The sequence below is a fragment of the Biomphalaria glabrata genome, chromosome 3, assembly GCF_947242115.1.
Source record: "Biomphalaria glabrata chromosome 3, xgBioGlab47.1, whole genome shotgun sequence".
In the NCBI taxonomy this organism is placed as follows: domain Eukaryota; kingdom Metazoa; phylum Mollusca; class Gastropoda; family Planorbidae; genus Biomphalaria; species Biomphalaria glabrata.
In genome coordinates this window covers 27,691,221-27,709,492 of record NC_074713.1, presented here as the reverse complement: position 1 = coordinate 27,709,492, position 18,272 = coordinate 27,691,221, and the positions used below count along the sequence as shown (strand labels likewise).

Here is an 18,272-nt window from a genome sequence, read left to right as displayed (position 1 = left end):
AGTGGTAAAATGCTTGGCTACTGAACCAAGAGATCCCGGGTTTGAATTCAAGATTATTGATTTCAGGATCTTTGAGTCCACCCTGTTCTAATGGGTACCTGAAATTTATTGGGGAAAAGTAAAGGTTGGTCATTGACTGTGGGCCACAAAAACAGATGACCTCTACATCATCTGCCCAAATAGATCACAGGTCTGAAAGGGGAACTCTCATAATTAATAAGTCCAGAAGTAAATGACTAACACAATGACAGTTTATGGAAATGCTGTCCCGGACTACGCTACCCAGCTTTATAGTAGCATCTGGATGGAAAACAGTCTTAAGAGGAAATTATTACAAAAAATATGACTCCTGTTGGAGTACCTAAGTACAGTGCGAGAAGATTTTGATTGCAGTCTCTGGAATTGAAAGTGTTGCAACAACCATGTCCCAAATCCAATGCCATTCTTCAATCATTTCATAAATTCAGTTAGCACGTTACAACAAAGGAAAAGTGGTAGGGCTCCCAGGTGTACTCGTCTTAGCCAGGGTGACCTGAGCTCCAGGACACTGAATATGATACATAGACATCAATTGTTCAGACAGGCCAAAGGGGAGCTTTACTTTTATTTTGCTTTTTGACTAACTTGTCATGTTGATTTTTATGGTCATGGGTCACATTTTATATTGGCTATATTATGGTTAGATAGCATTTTAGTAATATTTTATTAAATTTTTTAAATTGTGAAAAAAATTCTTTGAATAAGATTTTTAAAAATCATTTAATCACTATCATACTTATTTTTCAAGTAAATTGTTAGTAATTCATCAATTGCTCTTAATGCTTGTACTTAGTAATGATTTAGAAGTAATGTCTGTATTATATAAGATAAGAACCATTGAAACAAATAACATGCAACTATGACACAAAAATTAAGTTTTTTTTTATTTTGAAGTGTTGACCATTTTAACATTCTTTAGAGAAGTCTAACAAAGTTATATCCCCTTGGTCATTATGATCTATTCCATTTTGTCAGTTCAATTGATGTTAAATTTTAAATTGATAACCACAATACAGAGGTGCTCCTGTGCTGTTGAAGATGAGCTTGATCTCATTTCCTATGAATTTGAAGATGACTAATAGTTCAATATTCGCTTTAAAAAGCCAGCCACACACAAGGAACTGGTATGGTGGGTCTGTTGTAGAGTTGCCCATTTTTTTTTTAAAATCTGCATTCTTTTCTGATGGCTATAATAAGAAAAGTAATATAAGACTAGGAGAGTTAAACAGCAGAAAGTATCAACACCTACACAGTGGTAAGGGAAAGGAAAACAAAGATTTATTCAGTTATTAATTACACAATGTACAGTGAACCAAAGAAGTCAATAGCCTCTAAACAATGTGTCCTAATTCAGTCTAATTACATTAGCCTATTGCACAAAGAAGCTGAACACTTTTCCATTTCTTAAATAAAAAACATTTATATAACACAAATAACAGCACCTTAAAAATACAAGAAAAGTTTTGACACAAATTTGATACTAAAAACATTTGAAATAAATGGTCAATTTTTTTCCTGCTAGAAAAAAAAAATTCAAGCCTGTTAAAATATCAATCTGCCTTCTTCAGAAGAAAAAAGAATTTTAGTTATAGTACTGTAAGCCAAATGATACATATCCTTCCTACTAATGCAGATACTGGTATAAAAAAATTGACTGATTTTCTAGAACATTTCCCATCTCTATTTTGATATTTTTTGTGATTAAAAAAATGTTTGTTATGCAAGAATTTTCATGAAAAAATACCAAATGCTTGTTTAAAATGTGTTACTGGGTAATTAATTTTGACCATAGTATGTTTTAATTACATTTAAGTTTGCTTTTACATTCCTTAGGCAATAAATGAGAAAAAAAAATCATTAAAGCTCCATAACAAATGACCAAAACAAAGAAAAATTTTGGTGACTTTATAAATGAGTTCATGGAAGACAGTTGAGGAAGGCTCCTTAAAATAGTGTCATTAAAGAAATGACATACTGATTACAAATGTATACATTTCTTGCTTAAAAAATAGATAAGACACACCCATTCACACTAGTTCAAAGATCATTGTGCAACAAGTTGACATATGTACATTAAATGAAAATGGCAACCAGAGAAGCAGCGAGTGCACTAGCTTAAACCAAGACATGAGCTGAACATAAATTGTTACCTGTTAAATAGATAATCTGATTAGTTCATAAATGAAACAAAAAAAAAGTGCACTTCCACCATATTTAGACAGCACTAGGTCAGTTCCTTCCTTGTATCACAGGAATTAAACAGATTATGTTAGTCTAAACATAAGACACAACACACACAACCTTTCTATATGGCTTACAAACAGATGAAACTAAGGACAAAACTATCTACTCTTCTTGACTGAAGCTTTTTTTCTTTCTTAGAAGGTTTGTGTGAGGTTATGACCAGAGCTCCTCACAAGAGTTCTGAGACTAAGACACACACACTTATTTAACTAATCAAGACAGTGACAAAATGTTTTCAGACAAAAACAGCAGTTGATCTAAATCTATTGCTTAGTATCTATGTACACTAGCATCGTCATTGAATGTAACAAGCATGTTGCTTTAGGGGTTGTTACAATGCCCTAAGAAATGTCAACACTCCAGTAGTATCAGTGTTTGGCCTCGAGAAACACAACAGGACCAAGATTTGTCATACATGACATAATGTACAGAGACAAACACAAATAAAATGAAAACATTATTTATATATTCACAAAATGCACAGAAAAAAAGATTTCATTGCAGAATAGTTCTATGTACATTTATACATACAAACTGAGTTGTTTTTTTTAATTTTTTGGTCAATTCACTAACTGTAAGAATGTTCTCCAATGACATAACAAGAGCAGATGGTTCATACAACAAAGTGACACATATTCAATCGATGTTAAGCATTCGTTGTACACATTAATTTCAAACTATCATCGCTATCTTTTTATATTAGTGATATCATATTAATTCCAAATATCTTTAATGATGTGTAAGCTTTTAAATTTCTTTTCCATCATTGTCATGTAAAAGAATAGACTAGATTTTGACATGAAAAAAAATATTTCAAGATGAACACATTGTTTGACCAACTATTAACAAAACATGTTATTGCCAAGCAGCTGTGAGAGTACAAGTGAGGTTCTGATGAGTGGACAAGAAAACAAACAGCAAGAAATATTGCATTAGTGTTTGTGCAAGCCATCAATCAACAGTTTTATTGGCTATTATACAAATAATATAAACTGAAAACTTGAAATAGTTGAGACTTCTAATTGCTGAATCCTATGTAGTTCTACTAGAGATGAAAAAGAAATCAGCTATTAGTCTTACACTACCGAAGATTTCAATGGAAATGTTATAAACAACAGTGTTGGGAGGCCATGAAAATAGTTTATCTTTTATTATTGCCAAGCTAAGACTATTGCATCACACTTAAAAGAAATTGTAAAAAAAAACAAAAAACCCACAAAGTTTTAAAGTTTTCCTATAGGTAGTACTGTAGCTACTAGACTCAAAAGGATGATACAAAGCTGGCTGTAGTACTAGAGATCAGAAAGTTCACAAATGTAAAGCGCAGCCATTTCTTTTGGTCAAAATTCAAGAATGCTATGAAAACACATTGCTCATTAAAGTACATGTATTATTTTGTCTATATGCTAAAAAGGAACAAAAAAAAAACAACTAATAGAAACATTGGCCAAACACCTTCAATCCAACATGAAGTAAAAGCTTTCTCACTAACAAATCAGTAGGAGAATTTGACCTACATTACAATGGATGAATGAATAAATTGTTAACAACAGTTTTATAAAATTGTTAAGGCACCAAGAGCAAGTAATACTTTCTGATAAGAACCTAGAAGTAAATTGAACAGTAAAAAAACATTTGGTCACATCACACAATAAGCAAGGAAAGTAACTGAATATTATGGGCAGTATTTAAAAAAAAATGAAAATGAAAATGACATGTTCTATGGATGAAATTAGATCACAACTAGTGTGTAGACTTTTCTAACTTCTGTCCATTCAAATGACTATACTCAAGAATAAAATAGTTATCTAACTAAAAAACAAATGCACTTAAATACATTTTTTAAAAAGTTTAAACTCGTATTCAAAGACTATTTCAAATTAGCAATTTCTTAAAACATTTTGAGATAGCAGAAACTACCTATGACCCCTGAGCCTAGTTTGATTCAATATTTTAAAAGATACTTCTTAAGAAATCTTAACACAACAAAACTTCATTTAAAAGTAACATTGCTAGTTATAACCTGGTTTGTTGCTTTTTAAACTGACTTATCTACCAGTTCATTAACTCATTTATTACAAGTTATATGACAAACAAAATGTAGGCATTTCCATTTATAGTCAAACAGACATGACTACAACCAAAATCTTTGCATTACTTTCAACTATGCTAGCATAACAAAACAGAAAAACTATACAGATATTATAAGAGCTATATAAATTAATGAATTTGACATTTTCCAAAGCAATGTCATGCATTTCTTGAGAAATAACACAAACATAAATAAACCAGTGAAAGCGTTAGTGCATTGTGTTCAGTTCAATAACAAAAGCTTATACATATCACACAAGAAACAAAACTCAGAACAACAACACAATGGACTTATGAATAAAATAACATTGTTGATATACCTGCCACCAGTTTTGTTGTCTAGAAGCTGATGATCTCAAATGTATAAGTTCAGTCACGTAAACTTTAATGCTGACAGAGTGGTCTTCAAGTCCAATGCAGGGATAATTTGTGTTGACTTTTTTTTTGCCACAAACAATAGTTGTTGCAGTACAGCAAAATTAAAAGAAAAAAAAAGCTAAGAGACCATAAAACAAAAGTTGAACATAATGATCATGTTTATAATGAACAAACTGAATTACATTTCAAGTTATTGTAAATGCCATAAACTATCACTTCTAAAACAGTTCAGAATGTGACTGAAGAACTAAGTTGCCAACATAGCATCAACAATTGTACAACTACAGAGTAACTCAACAACCAAACAGATGGGCAATCTGTGTGTCCTGAGCCAAATGTGGTACCCAAATACTACCACACCAGTCTTGTAAAGTTGGAAACTAGCTGATGAAGAATTGTATCCTATTGAAGTGTGTAGCTTGACAATGGTCCTTGGCACAGAGCAAGACCAAATAGTTGTTCCACTGGTGTATGGTTGAATAAACAAGTGCTAAGACATTGAGGCTTTCTTTTTTGAGAACCTTGTAAAGTGAGGGCTTTTGTGGCTTACATTTATTATTGTCAATGTCCCAGAAGCACTGCTTTTATTTCCATTAGACTTTGCATCTGCTGGGAGTTTACTTCCAGTTGCAGACTTGTCTTTCTGATTGGCCAGTTTATCACTTGGGCTGCTGGAAGTGATAGCCGGAGCATCACCAGCTGGAGAAAGTGTTTCTGTTTTAAAAATGTGTGCCACAAGGCTGCTACTGACTGATTTGGATTCCCCAGATTCTTGAAAAAATTCCCCAAGGTCAGCTGGCTTCTTTTCTACAAGGGATGGTTGGATGGAAACATTTTCAGAAGCTTTGGGATGATCTTTCTTTGAACTTGAATTGCTGTCACCCTCCACACGAGATGATGAAACTTTACGAGAGGGATCAGAAAGAGACTTTTTTTTCCTTCCACTAACCACAGCTGGAGTATTTCCCTTTTTAAGAAAACTTTTTTTTGTGCTACTTTCATGAGGCTGCCCAACAGAAGCAGAAGTAGCACTCTTTTCTCCTGATAAAGAAGCAGTTTGTTTCTTTGAGGTGCCAAAGTTTTTGGAAAGTTTCAATTTCTTTTTCTCACTGCCTTTTTTTGGAGATTTGGTTTTCACTGAAGATTTTGGCTTTGAAGTTAAGCTATTGGCTTTATCAGAATCCTTGTTTTGGATTGAATTATTTGTTTCTGAATTTGCGGTGGAAGACTTTAAGGTTTTGGTTGGTTTACTGATACGACCTTTAGTTGGAGTCCGACTGGTTTTTAATAAAGAGTATTCTCCACTGGCATATTTCCCATTGCTTCCAGCATTCTTCCTTTTGCTTTTACTCTTTCTACCTGAAGGTTCTGGCAACTCACTAGCCACTTGTTTTTTCTCTTCCTTTTTCTTTTTACTCAGTTTCAACTTGTTCTCAGCAGAATTTCTTTTCTTTGAAGATGTTCTCTCCATTTTCTTTTTCTCAGTTCCACAACTGGGACTGTTGCTTGTGCTGCTGTTGCTGCGGTAGAGTCCAGCAAGGTTCAAAAGGGCACTGGCCCCTTCATGAATCTTCTTCTGCTCATCATCTTCACTTTCATCCTCAATGACTTTCTTGACAGTATAGGTCTCCCCATCACTGTCCTGGAGATCAATCTTGAGCCTCTTGTGAGGCTGGACATCTCCATCTACTTCGTCCTTGTCATCACTGTCCCACTCCATGTCAGACTGATAGTCAGATTCTTCATCTAGAAACAAACAAACAAAAACACTTTTAAACCTACGGCACAAATAAACACTATACAAGTAAGAATTTGTTATCTAATATTTGGGTGACTAAACAAGCCTTTGTGTGAGAGAGAGAGAGAGAGGAAGGAGTGAGTGAGTGTGAGAGAGAGAGGAAGGAGTGTGAGAGAGAGAGAGAGAGAGAGAGAGAGAGAGAGAGACAGACAGACAGACACACATACACACATATATATATATAATATAATATAATAAAAGTTAATTATTTTTTTTTAATTAATAATTTGTTTATTTTTAAAACTTTTTTATTTAAGTCTGTTTAAAATAACAATATATTTTATTAAAAAAAAACAACAACATAACAGTCTAACTTCACTACAAGAAGAAATACAACATAAAAAATGGTTTAATAATTTTTTTCTATATGTAATATATTTAAAAAAAAAACAACAACAGTAGAACAAACATTTAATTATTTAAACAAATGACAAAAAAAATTCTGAAACAATAACAATCCCATACAAAAAAAAAATTGATTACAGCCCCCCCCCCCCCCCTTTTTCCTAAAAAACAAACAAATTTCTGAGAAACAACTCAGAGTCAATGAAAAGATAAAACCAAAACAGATCAGGAAAAAAAGTCAACTTGAAAGAAAGACTTGTTTAAAAATCTTACTATGAGGGCAAAAGAAATGATCACTTATAGGGCAAGAGATCTCAGAGCAATCAAGCTGTTTGAGCAAGTCATCAGCTGTATCTCCTGTATGTCTCAGTAGATAAGACAGTACTGGAACATTAATAGGGAAAAGCTCTCAAAGCCTTTGAGCAATAGATTTATTACTTTCGTACAGTCTGATCAGATGCTTCAAATTAAAATTATTTGCTTATCGAGACTAAAATGTTTAAAAAATTATCAAAAGCACTGGGTCATTTCTTTTTTGCAGTTAAAAACTCCTGTCACTGAACTTTGACCAGACTCTGTATTTTGTTTCATCAGTTAAAGTTTATTTTCCTACAATTTTTGTTCTTATATCCACAAATGTTATTTTGAATATCTTATAGTCTATTGGTTATTGATAGATAGAAATACTGAAAGATTGTCAACAAACCTGCATCACCAAAGTCGTACTCTTCATCAATAGATGAAGAGGAGGATGGAGAAGGAACATCATCTTCAATGAGTCTAATACAGCTATAAGAGTGGTCGCTGTAAGGGTGTTCAGTTACAACAACAGGGACAGATGTGCGCCTGCAGAAAGAAAAAAAATACATTTGTAATGACAAAATGTAGGGATTATTATCAAATATTTAGGTATTTACAAAAATATTGAAGTTGATAGATTTTAAAAAAAAATTGAAACTCAGAAAAAACATAAGAAACAAAATATAAAATTGAAAAGACTTATGAACTAACTAAAGCCAGTAACATGTCAATGGGTGTTACCCTATCTATTTGCATTTAATTTAAAGATTTTGCTTAAATATATATATATATTAGTGCAACACAAACATATTAATTTGAAACCAAAATTTTATAAAATTAGAAATAACTACCTGTTAGTTCTTTTATGATGTTTCCATGTTGGACCAGTATCCTCACCAGCTGAATTATCCGTGGGACCTAGACATTTCAAAAGGCAATGATCATAAATATTCAAGACAAGTAAGTTGAGTGACTTATTGCTATAACTTAGATTTAGATCTACTAAATAAGGTTGGTAAATAACAAAAAAAATCTCACCTAGTTTGTGTGAAGTTTTTAATGCCACTAATGTTTGAGCAACATCTTTCATTTCATTGTCTAAGAGAAGAGAAACATCTCTCAATGAGAAACTAATTTGCAATGACCTTTTATATTAAGGTCAACTATTCATATACTGAACAATTTATATTAAAAGAGAACAAAACAATACTATCCATACATCATATCTTCATTGTTTCTTTAGTTAAAAGAAGCTCAAACTTGAAATATTTGCTATTCATCCCATAAGCCTAGCAAAATTATCAACTGAACAAACTTTAAAACAAACAGGAATTAAGTACAAAACTTTAGACCACATGAATGATGGCTTAATTAAAAACTTTAAAAAAGGAATAGAGCTCTGTCACTGCCAAGTTAAAGTGCTCAGCTACCAACTGATTCAATAAGGTGATGTATAAAGCAAAAAACTTAACAGCTACTATAACACAAGTTACAAAATGTCACAGAGAAAAAAAGAGAGCACTTTCAAGTTAAAAAAAATATGCATATTTTGATCACATTTAACCAATTCCAACATGGGAAAATAAGACAACTTCTTTAGTATGAATGTTACCATGGTATCGTCAATACAACTCTAAATGTGGCAATAAAAAAAAAGAAAAAGAGAGAGAGAGAATATTTTTAAAAAAGGGCTGGGAAGAGAGGGAGAAGTGAAGGGTTAACTGCTGTCTAACAATCAATGAAAAATTGTCTTTGTTAACCTTCTCCAGCAGAACAATTCTACAAGGTTGGCAAAAGTAAATTTTACCCATAGGAAATCAATACAAATAGTAATGCAGGCAGGTAAAGTCTGGCCAGGGTTTCTATGCACTGCATAGTAATGGATCCAGGAGGAGTAATTACCAAAAAGGATAGAACATTGAGCTCAAATATGACTACTGTCATTCTAAGATGGTTATATTTTTTTAAAGAAATGTTACTATTTTAATAAAAAAAAATTTTTATGAGCCTTGTTTCATATGTTATCATTTAACAAAGCTCTCTGTGTATATGATTGAGAACTTACCAACATCAAAAGATGTTTGAGCTAGCCTTCGACTTAAAAATGGGAATAAATCTGAAAAGAACAAAAAAAAAATTTTGTTGCAAAATTGTGACTATTTAAAGCATTATATTTTTACAAAATTGTTGAAATCTTAAACTTTCTGAACAGTAATGCAGACTTACGTGGAGAAACTGTATTTGGCACGGGTCTTTGAGTTAAAGGAAGAACTGTCCGCCCTCCACTAGAAAACAAAAGACAAAAAAATTAGAACAAATGTTTGAACAATATAATACATGGTAAATATAAAAAGGTTTTGATTCATAAAAATAATAAAATGAAATAATTCATAAATTTCAATTATTGAACTCTGTTGTTAGTAACTATTTCGTAAGAATGTTTTAAATTTGTTTAAAATTGTCTTGACTGAAATGATTAAAGAATTAAGCTTTGCTTCTAGTAATTTTGTTGAGCTAATGTTCTCAAGTTCAAACCTATCAGCTACAAATACCTACCCAGGAAGTGTCTGCAGATACTGAAGGTAGTTTTGCGGTTGTGTAGATGTCATTTGAAGTTGATGGTATGGGTGATAGGGTGTTTTTCTCAAGGCCTGAAGCAGATTGGGTCTGTATGCTGGATCTATACACCATAATGACCCCTTACCTATACTCTGGATAGACACAAACAAAAATAACATAAGAGTTGGATGATGAAAGAAAACAGTCTTCATTTCATTAACATAAAACAGCACTTGGTGACAGAAATGTGTATGCCTTAAACTTAATACATAAAGCAAATTGTAACCACTAAGAAAATTGAAGCATAAAAAAAGTACCATTTATCAGTAGTATCAATTTATTATTTTAAAAAGCCTTCACACCTAGATGTCAAACTATAAAAAAAACACCCTTCCCGCACATTGGTGAGATACTCATTAGCGTTGGTTGGATTATCAAATAGCAAGCTTAAATCCACCACAATGTTTCATAATTCTGACTTTTCAGATATAAATATTCTATTTTCTATACAGCATTGAATCAATTCAAACACATGGAATTCAAAACATTACCATAACTTCTAAGAATGAGCTAAAAAGTCAAGTAGAGACTTATTGACTCTTTAGACCTTAGGGCTGCTAATTACATCAATGTACCTTACCTATTGTAAGCCAAAGCACTTCTCAAAATAGCTCCCTACACATTTTAGAGAAATCTATTTAAACATTGAGAAACAATTTAAGTGTTATAAATACAAATTAATTGCACCAAATTTGAGAAAGTATATATTTCTTTTATCAGGCTGAGTCTTCAACAATCAGGAAATACTTTTTATAAATAACAGACGGATCAGATTTAAGAATCTATTTAAAAAAAATAATAAAGTTGAAGAGATATGATTTGAGTAAAAAAATTTAATGAAAATATTTTTAAAATTCTGAACTGGCATTTCAGCCAGAAAAAAAGATGGTGAATGTAGTCCTGTATCCTGATCAATTGGACCAAAATTTCCAGTTATTCTCATAGAAGAGACTATTTTGAGACTGCATTGTGATTTATCTTTGATCTCTCATTTAGTAGAGCTTCACTGGCTATTTTTTAATTGTGGATAAAGATTTGATCATATGAAGTTTGATATATATATATGTTAAAAAAAAAAGCTCTACTGAATTGAAATTGGACAACTTGACTATTTCATTATTTTAGACTACCAGAAGTTAAATAAAGTTGATTCAGAAAAAAAAAAAAAAAAGGGGGGGGGGGGAAAGAATTATATTTAAAGTGATAATAAAATACAATTCTGTGTTAGTAATTATTAGTAAATACAATTATAACTCTAGTTGATTTCTATTGTTACCGTACAAAAAAGAAAATAAATGAATATTTTATGCTCTTTGTCTTGTAAATTTTAAACAATGACTACAAATCATAAGTTACAATAATAAACATTTATCACTTTGTTTTAAAGGGTGTGTACAAAAGATTAATTAGGCTAATACAAGTTTGAAAAATTACTATAACAAGTTCTTATAAATTAGAATGTCTGTGTATAACTTCTAAGCTAGGAGTCTCATACCGGTGACTCTTACTGGGGATAAAAAAACAAACTATCAACATCTGCAATACATCCATAAGACACCACAAGCATTTACATTAATAGAGTAACTCTACAAGTTCATAACAATTTTCAAATGTTGGGTATAAAACTTTATAAAGAGTACACCAATTTAAGTCTGGGAATTTTATTACATAAGATACATGAAAGTTTTATTTCTATATACAAGAAAAGAACTTCTTTTCTTAGAAGACTTGGGGAAAACTAAAAGTAGAATACAGACATCAGAGATATAGTGATAAAAAAAAATAAAAATAAATTAGTCCTGTGCCATTAACACTTTAAAAAAAAAAAAAAGGGTAGAGAACTACTTGCATCTCTGTTAACAACTATGATTTTACCCAGGGAAATAATCCCAACAGGAAAAGATTAGAGTCTTAGAACATGCAAATAATGTGACCAAGGTCAGCAGTAACACACTTGTACAGATGTTTGAAAGCTGGCCAACTTTTTTTGTAATAAAAAAATATAATTAATAAACTAAAGAAGAAACAAAACAAAATGAAAACCACTTCTACAAACTCAGGAGTATACAGTATGTGATAAAATATTTAGTTGGTGACTACAAAGGCACACTGCACACAATTCTACAAACCTAGTCAAAATGCACTCCCACCCGACCTATGGAACCAGAGCTGGAAATATACATGGCTAGGATTAATAATTTTAACTGGTAATATCACTTGAAATTAGGACTGAAATATTTTAACTGCATATTTGTTGTTTTTTTTTAAATTAATAAATTTATATGATCAAAACCTTTGGATAATTTTTTTCAACTTAATAACATATTTTCACTTTAAAACTTAGAAACATTCATAACTATTTTAAAATGCAACATGCAAAATCAGCTGGAAATAATAATAACAATAATATAGGGGGAACCATTGAAAATAATAATTAAAAAAAATAGAATAAATTGTATTGTTGTAAAACTTAAACCTAGAAAATATGATAAGTTATGACTTTGCCTTGCGCACCGCCATCCAAGATAGTGCAGAAAGAAGGTGCGCACTATCAGTGACCGGACAAGTAGGATGTTGACATAAGAGACTAACGATTTCCGACCAAGTAGAGAGCCAATATGGAGATGCTGTACTCAAGGCAGATGCCCCTTTGTGTTTGTCATGTCTCTATGTAAATAAACGTCTATGTCCTCGTTGAGTTGCCTCACTTAAGTTATTACAATTGGTCTCAGAAGTGGGATTATAGGCGACTCAACGAGAGGAGGTAGGATTCTAGCACAATGGCTTCTTTGAAACAACTAGACCAGCTTTTAGTTAAAGAGCTAAGGCAGGAACTTCGTTACAGACACCTGAAGCTTGGTGGTAGCAAGGAGGGAAGGAGGTGCTTACAGCTCGTCTCCGGCAAGCCCTAATTGATGAAGACGAAGATCCGGAGACCTACCTATTTGAAATTGAACCAGAGATTTATGAGCTTATTGGCAAGATAAATGAAGGTATTGATGCAATGTGTGAACAAATGAACAGTATGGGGAAAAAGGTAGATAAAATGGTGTCTCGAGTAGACTCGTTGGTAAAGGAGCAGTTGCCTGTAGACTCGTTGGTAAAGAAGTTGCGTGGTCAAGACTGTGGCTGCACAAACAGTGGTGACGGAGACGCTGGGAATTGGAGCGCCGTCTGTGTTGTGGGCAAGTCTTGTGGTTGTGACTTTCAAGACGAGAAACGTGACAACGATTGCTGTGATGATCTCAACGAGATGTACCGAATCGAACGGAAAGAGACAAATGAAGAAACTGAAGACTGTTACGTGCCTGAAGCGTTTGTTCCTGTTGTACATGTTACCATTACCTTAACTGAAGTCTGTTATGTGCCTGAAGCGGATGTTCCTGTTGTACCTGTTACCAGTACCTCAATGAGCCTGACGGAGCAAGACAACGTTGGGTCTGCGTTCAAGCCTGTTGCTATGGACCTTAAAGACCTCTGCCTATCTGTCGGTGCTCACGAGGGAAATTCGAAGCTTGACAACTGCATCCAGAAGTTTAGCATGAACTGTACGTGCAGAGCATCACACATGAACATAGAATTTAGATGCCAAGAAAACCACCAACAGGGCATATGTACTTCTACCATCATCATCGATATTGGCATAGATGAATGTCAATCAAACCACTCTAAATCTGAGCTGTCAAGAGGAAGACATTTTCCACTTAAACATGAAGAGACCTATCTTATGGACGTAAGACTGTTGTCTGAGGATGACTGCGGTGCATTGGACTTTGCTTGCAATGTGGCTGCAAGCGAACCTGCAGCTCCCTTGAGAGGCGTCTGTCGGGAAGGTCTGCTGAGACAGCGTGTCCGATCAACGGCTGTGCTGAAGAAAACAGTGCTCGACCCTATCTCTTTGTGTGGCAAACGGCCATGTCATTATCGCAACAACAGCCTGGTCAACTGGAGAAAGAGAAAGCGGCACTGGAGGAAAACAATGCGGATGGCCTCGTGGGGAACACGCTCCATGCCGCCTGTGGCTCCCACTGATCGACCTCCACCTGAACTGTCAAACCTCAGCTGCAGTGTTTCTTTTCGGGACGAAAAGTGCTAAGACGGGGGCAATGTTATGACTTTGCCATGCGCACCGCCATCCAAGATAGTGCAGAAAGAAGGTGCGCACTATCAGTGACCGGACAAGTCGGATGTTGACATAAGAGACTAACGATTTCCGCCCAAGTAGAGAGCCAATATGGAGATGCTGTACTCAAGGCAGATGCCCCTTTGTGTTTGTCATGTCTCTATGTAAATAAACGTCTATGTCCTCGTTGAGTTGCCTCACTTAAGTTATTACAATAAGGAACTAATGATAGTAAATTTTTAAAAGTCATTTTAAAAAGCAAAACAAAAATTACTGTGAAATAATTAATGAATAATAATTATGTATACTTCAGATTAAGTATGTGAAAAAAAAAAGTTTTAAAGTTTTAGTGTAAATATGACCTTTTTAAACTGAATAAACTGACTTTGCAAGAAATGAACAGAAAAGTAAATTTCAATTATTGAAAAAAAAATGGGTTTGGCTTGGGTATAATGTCTGTACTAAATTAAAGTATGATGGTCAACATAAACTGCGGATAAATGAAACAACTGAAACAGTTGACAAAGTTACGAGGTTGATAAGAAGGAATAGGTTGAAAAGAAAAGCTTGGTCATAGTATGAACACAAAGCCAGCCATGCAAAACTGAATTACTGCTACCCTCAAACAAAATTTAGCCAGTAAATACTGTGCTCCCACCGACCAGAGTATGGAAAAGGCACTATATACCTAAAAGCTGATTTTCTTTTAATCAAGTAATTAGTTTAGGCATATCAATAATGTACTATAGTATTTAGTATTGCTTAAGTTCAAGGACTGAAAAGAGGTTTTGTTAATTATAATAAAGTGCAAATGGTTTATCTTACCTGGCCTTTATCCTTTTCCACCTTTTTAAAGCATTTATTAAGACTTAAATTGTGCCGTACAGAATTTTTCCATCCTGTAGGAGCATTCTGGAAGTAGGGAAATTGTGTAAGAATCCAATTGTATATATCTTTAACTGGAAGCCTCTTTTGTGGAGATGCCTCCACTGCCATGAATATAAGACATGAAAATGAGTATGGAGGTTTGCTTTTGACATGTTCCTTGGGAAGAAACGGTGCTATTGCAATAGGCTGCTGCCGAGTGGGCTCTGCTAGTGCACTGACATCTGGTTTAATGTCTTCATTCTCTTTCTGCTCGCCGCTTTCTTCTTCATCCTTGTCTAACTTTTCACCACCAATATTCTTCAGCAGATCCTCACTCTGAAGCCACTCCAGGGACTGGAGGTCATCATCGAAATCGTCACTGTCCCTGCGATCCATGCGTAAGGAAGCAAAGCAGCTGTTTGATAGATGGTCCCCGTAGAGGCTATCATCGTCGTCCTCAGAGTTGTCCCCACCATTGAGGTTTATGTCCTCTCCTCCATGGAGAGCTTTATACAGCTGACTGTGGGGAAAGCTCTGGCTTAAACTTGTGAACAAACGAGCTCTCATTGAGGCATCACTTTCTTCTGGTAGCTTGCAGACCATTGAAGGCACTGTGTCCTCACAGCCTGGATAGAAAGAAACAAAAAAAAAATTATTTTATTTTTTTACATGAAGAAGAATCCATTCAATTATATAAAATTTAGTTATCTAAAAAAAAAAAAAATCATTCTAGCTGAATAAGCAATGATAAAAAATTGTACTTCCAAGAAGGAAAAAAAATTAAGTTTAATCCCCAAAGAGCAAAATGAAATGAGTGATTGATCATGATCAATATAGAATATGTAGTCTATCCAATAAAATAGCATACTGAAATAAAGTTACAACTAAATTTAAATAGTCATCTTTTATTTTGGAAAGAAATAAAAAAGGAAGGGATATTGCAATCCTGGTAGGAAGAATACACATGAATGGGGCCGGAAAGTGCATGGGCCAGGCGGGATAAAAAGGCAGAGGAACATGAGATTTAATAATATAATAAATGTGGTCTAGTAAGAATCTGAGCAAAGTCAGCTCAACCAGTAGTAGACACAGTAGATGTGGTAAAAACCTACACATTTTTTTTTAAACTTAAAATTGCCTATAATATGTGATGCTTGGTAGGTCTTTTGTTTATTTAATACCCTGCAAACACAATATCAGCTATAATAGCTCCTGATCATTTTCTATAGAAATGATTTAAACACAATTACATATTCCATAAAGTATAGGCATATATTGTATTGCTTGAAAAGATTCTAAATAATTCTCTTAGTGATAAGACAAAATTTAAATCAAGTAGCTTTAAACCAGGTTATCTCCCCTGGGACCATCTCACCACTACTAAATGGTCACACACACAGAAATAATAACGTCTATAATAAATAAATCACATTCAACTACCCTCACCTCTGTTTTACAATTAAAAAAAAAAAAAAAAACTGGCGGCCCACCTTATATCAGACATTTAATGGAAACATCTAATAGAGCATCTCTTATAACGTGATTTGAAAGGGTTGAACTCACGGGACAGGGCTAATGTAAATAGAGTAACTACAACAGAAGGGGAGGGCCGTCACTCACTCGCAATTCTCTTTCTCTCCCTTCTGATTTCGTTCGCTTTTCTCACAACCATGCCCGCAAGCTCCACCAATCGTGTCTCGAGCATCCGGTTACCATGACAACAGTACACAAGAGTTTGGCGTGAAGTGGGGCAATGAGAAAGTTCACGAGGTCGGCCGGCCGAAATAGATTGTTACAAGCAGACAGGACTAGCGTCGCACCACTACCTCACAAGATCATATCATTTGTTGTTGCTTTTTTTTTTTCATGTCTTTCCTGTCTCGTTTTGACCTAGCACTTGATTCCGAAATTCAACGTATGCCTACAAAACTAAACTAAACTACTCTAAGAAGTAAACAATGGCAAAGGAGGAGACACACTCAGTAGTGTCAATCCATGTTCTTTCAGACAACTGCAATGACTGTAAATCTTGGTTACATTATTAGCATGCGATGCACTAATCCAGACAGAAAGACGCGAACGCAAAGCCAATACAGCCGCCGCGGTCTCGCAGAACAAAACGTGGCTACACTCACTCGATGAGGAGATGGGAGTGGAAGCGGCGCAAGCCCAAAGCGTCAGTTACCATGGTAACGTAAACTCCAGCTGGCTGATGCCTCACATCTCGTATCTGTCATGGTTTAACATAATGTGATTTCACACCCTTACCAACCCCTCCCCTCCTTTTCAAAGTCTCCTTCATATGGGTTTTAAACAATAAGGAATATTCACGGCGGTGTGGCATATATATATATGGATCTGTATATACATAACCCGTAACATTTTTTTGGCTTCAAGACAGTTAATGCACATTCAACTCTTGAAATGAACTTTAACCTCACAAGTGCGAATCACAGCCGTCCCCTCCTCCTTCCGACATTTAGCCAAACCCAAGTTGAAAGCCACCTAAAAGGTAACCTCAATTGTTCTTACTGCACATAGTGTAGACTTCAAACACATTGAGACGTAAGCCCACAGTATAGCGAATTGTTGTACACAAGTCACTAACACACCCACTGAGACTACACAGGACACTGTACTTTCAATGCAAACATTTGTATGTGTTTGTCTTACACTCGGTAGTTATTATGACTTCAATGACTCACCTTCAACAACGACATTATAATCACACACCTTTAACAAAACACAAATGATTACAAACTCCTAGTGACACCAATGTGAAGTACTGAATGGAAACAATGGAAGAAATCAAACTCGGAGTTGATCAAAAAAAAAAATCTGTCAGATTGACGAGGACAGCAGGAAGCTGTGAACAACACTCCGGGCTGACAGTGCATCACCATAGTTACCTATAAACTATCATCGGCGCACGAGACACGTTAAATGTGCTCACGGCCAATGGAAGCCGTAGTCATCCAAAAATAGCAGATCACTCCATTACCATTGTTCTTTTACAGCACAGAATCAATAGAGTCGCTAGGATGTCTATAACAGGACAGTGGAATGAAACTGACTTACTTTAGGGATCACGTGTTCGCTTGTTTATTTGTTTAAAAAAAATAATGCTATAGATTAGTAGTAGTGACAACCTAACAATGACACTATTACACGATGCATAATGAGTACACTCTAGAAAGTTATAAGTAAGATTGATGCATGTGTGAAAGATGTTGAATTAGAGTTGAATTCGACAGACCGAAGAAAATATGCTTCAAGCCACCTCCAATATGTGTCTGTATTATTCCAAGGGCTCTTCCTAACTTTCAAAAGTACGGGATGAACATTGAGAGAGCTCGTTCAAACAGTGTGTCCCAAAACCAGCAGCTGGAAGATTGGACTTGAAAGTCGATATGCAGTACATACAAAGGCCCGTAATCTAACTGTATCAAATTTTGTTTGCGTGTAGAG

At 34.4% G+C, this 18,272-nt stretch overlaps 1 protein-coding gene across 1 annotated transcript in view; it reads right to left on the bottom strand.

The window, feature by feature from the left end:
- Positions 1-1,295: 1,295 nt before the first annotated feature.
- LOC106069188 (forkhead box protein N3-like) overlaps positions 1,296-18,272 on the bottom strand; it is a 32,621-nt gene continuing 15,644 nt past the window's right edge. Inside the window, exons 3-10 of the mRNA XM_013228798.2 lie at positions 14,763-15,430; positions 9,752-9,906; positions 9,422-9,480; positions 9,261-9,311; positions 8,234-8,293; positions 8,047-8,113; positions 7,602-7,741; positions 1,296-6,498 (exon numbers count right to left, since the gene is read on the bottom strand). Of these exons, the coding sequence (XP_013084252.2) occupies positions 5,243-6,498; positions 7,602-7,741; positions 8,047-8,113; positions 8,234-8,293; positions 9,261-9,311; positions 9,422-9,480; positions 9,752-9,906; positions 14,763-15,430 (2,456 nt within the window). The 3' untranslated portion in view covers positions 1,296-5,242. The remainder of the gene's footprint in view (positions 6,499-7,601; positions 7,742-8,046; positions 8,114-8,233; positions 8,294-9,260; positions 9,312-9,421; positions 9,481-9,751; positions 9,907-14,762; positions 15,431-18,272) is intronic.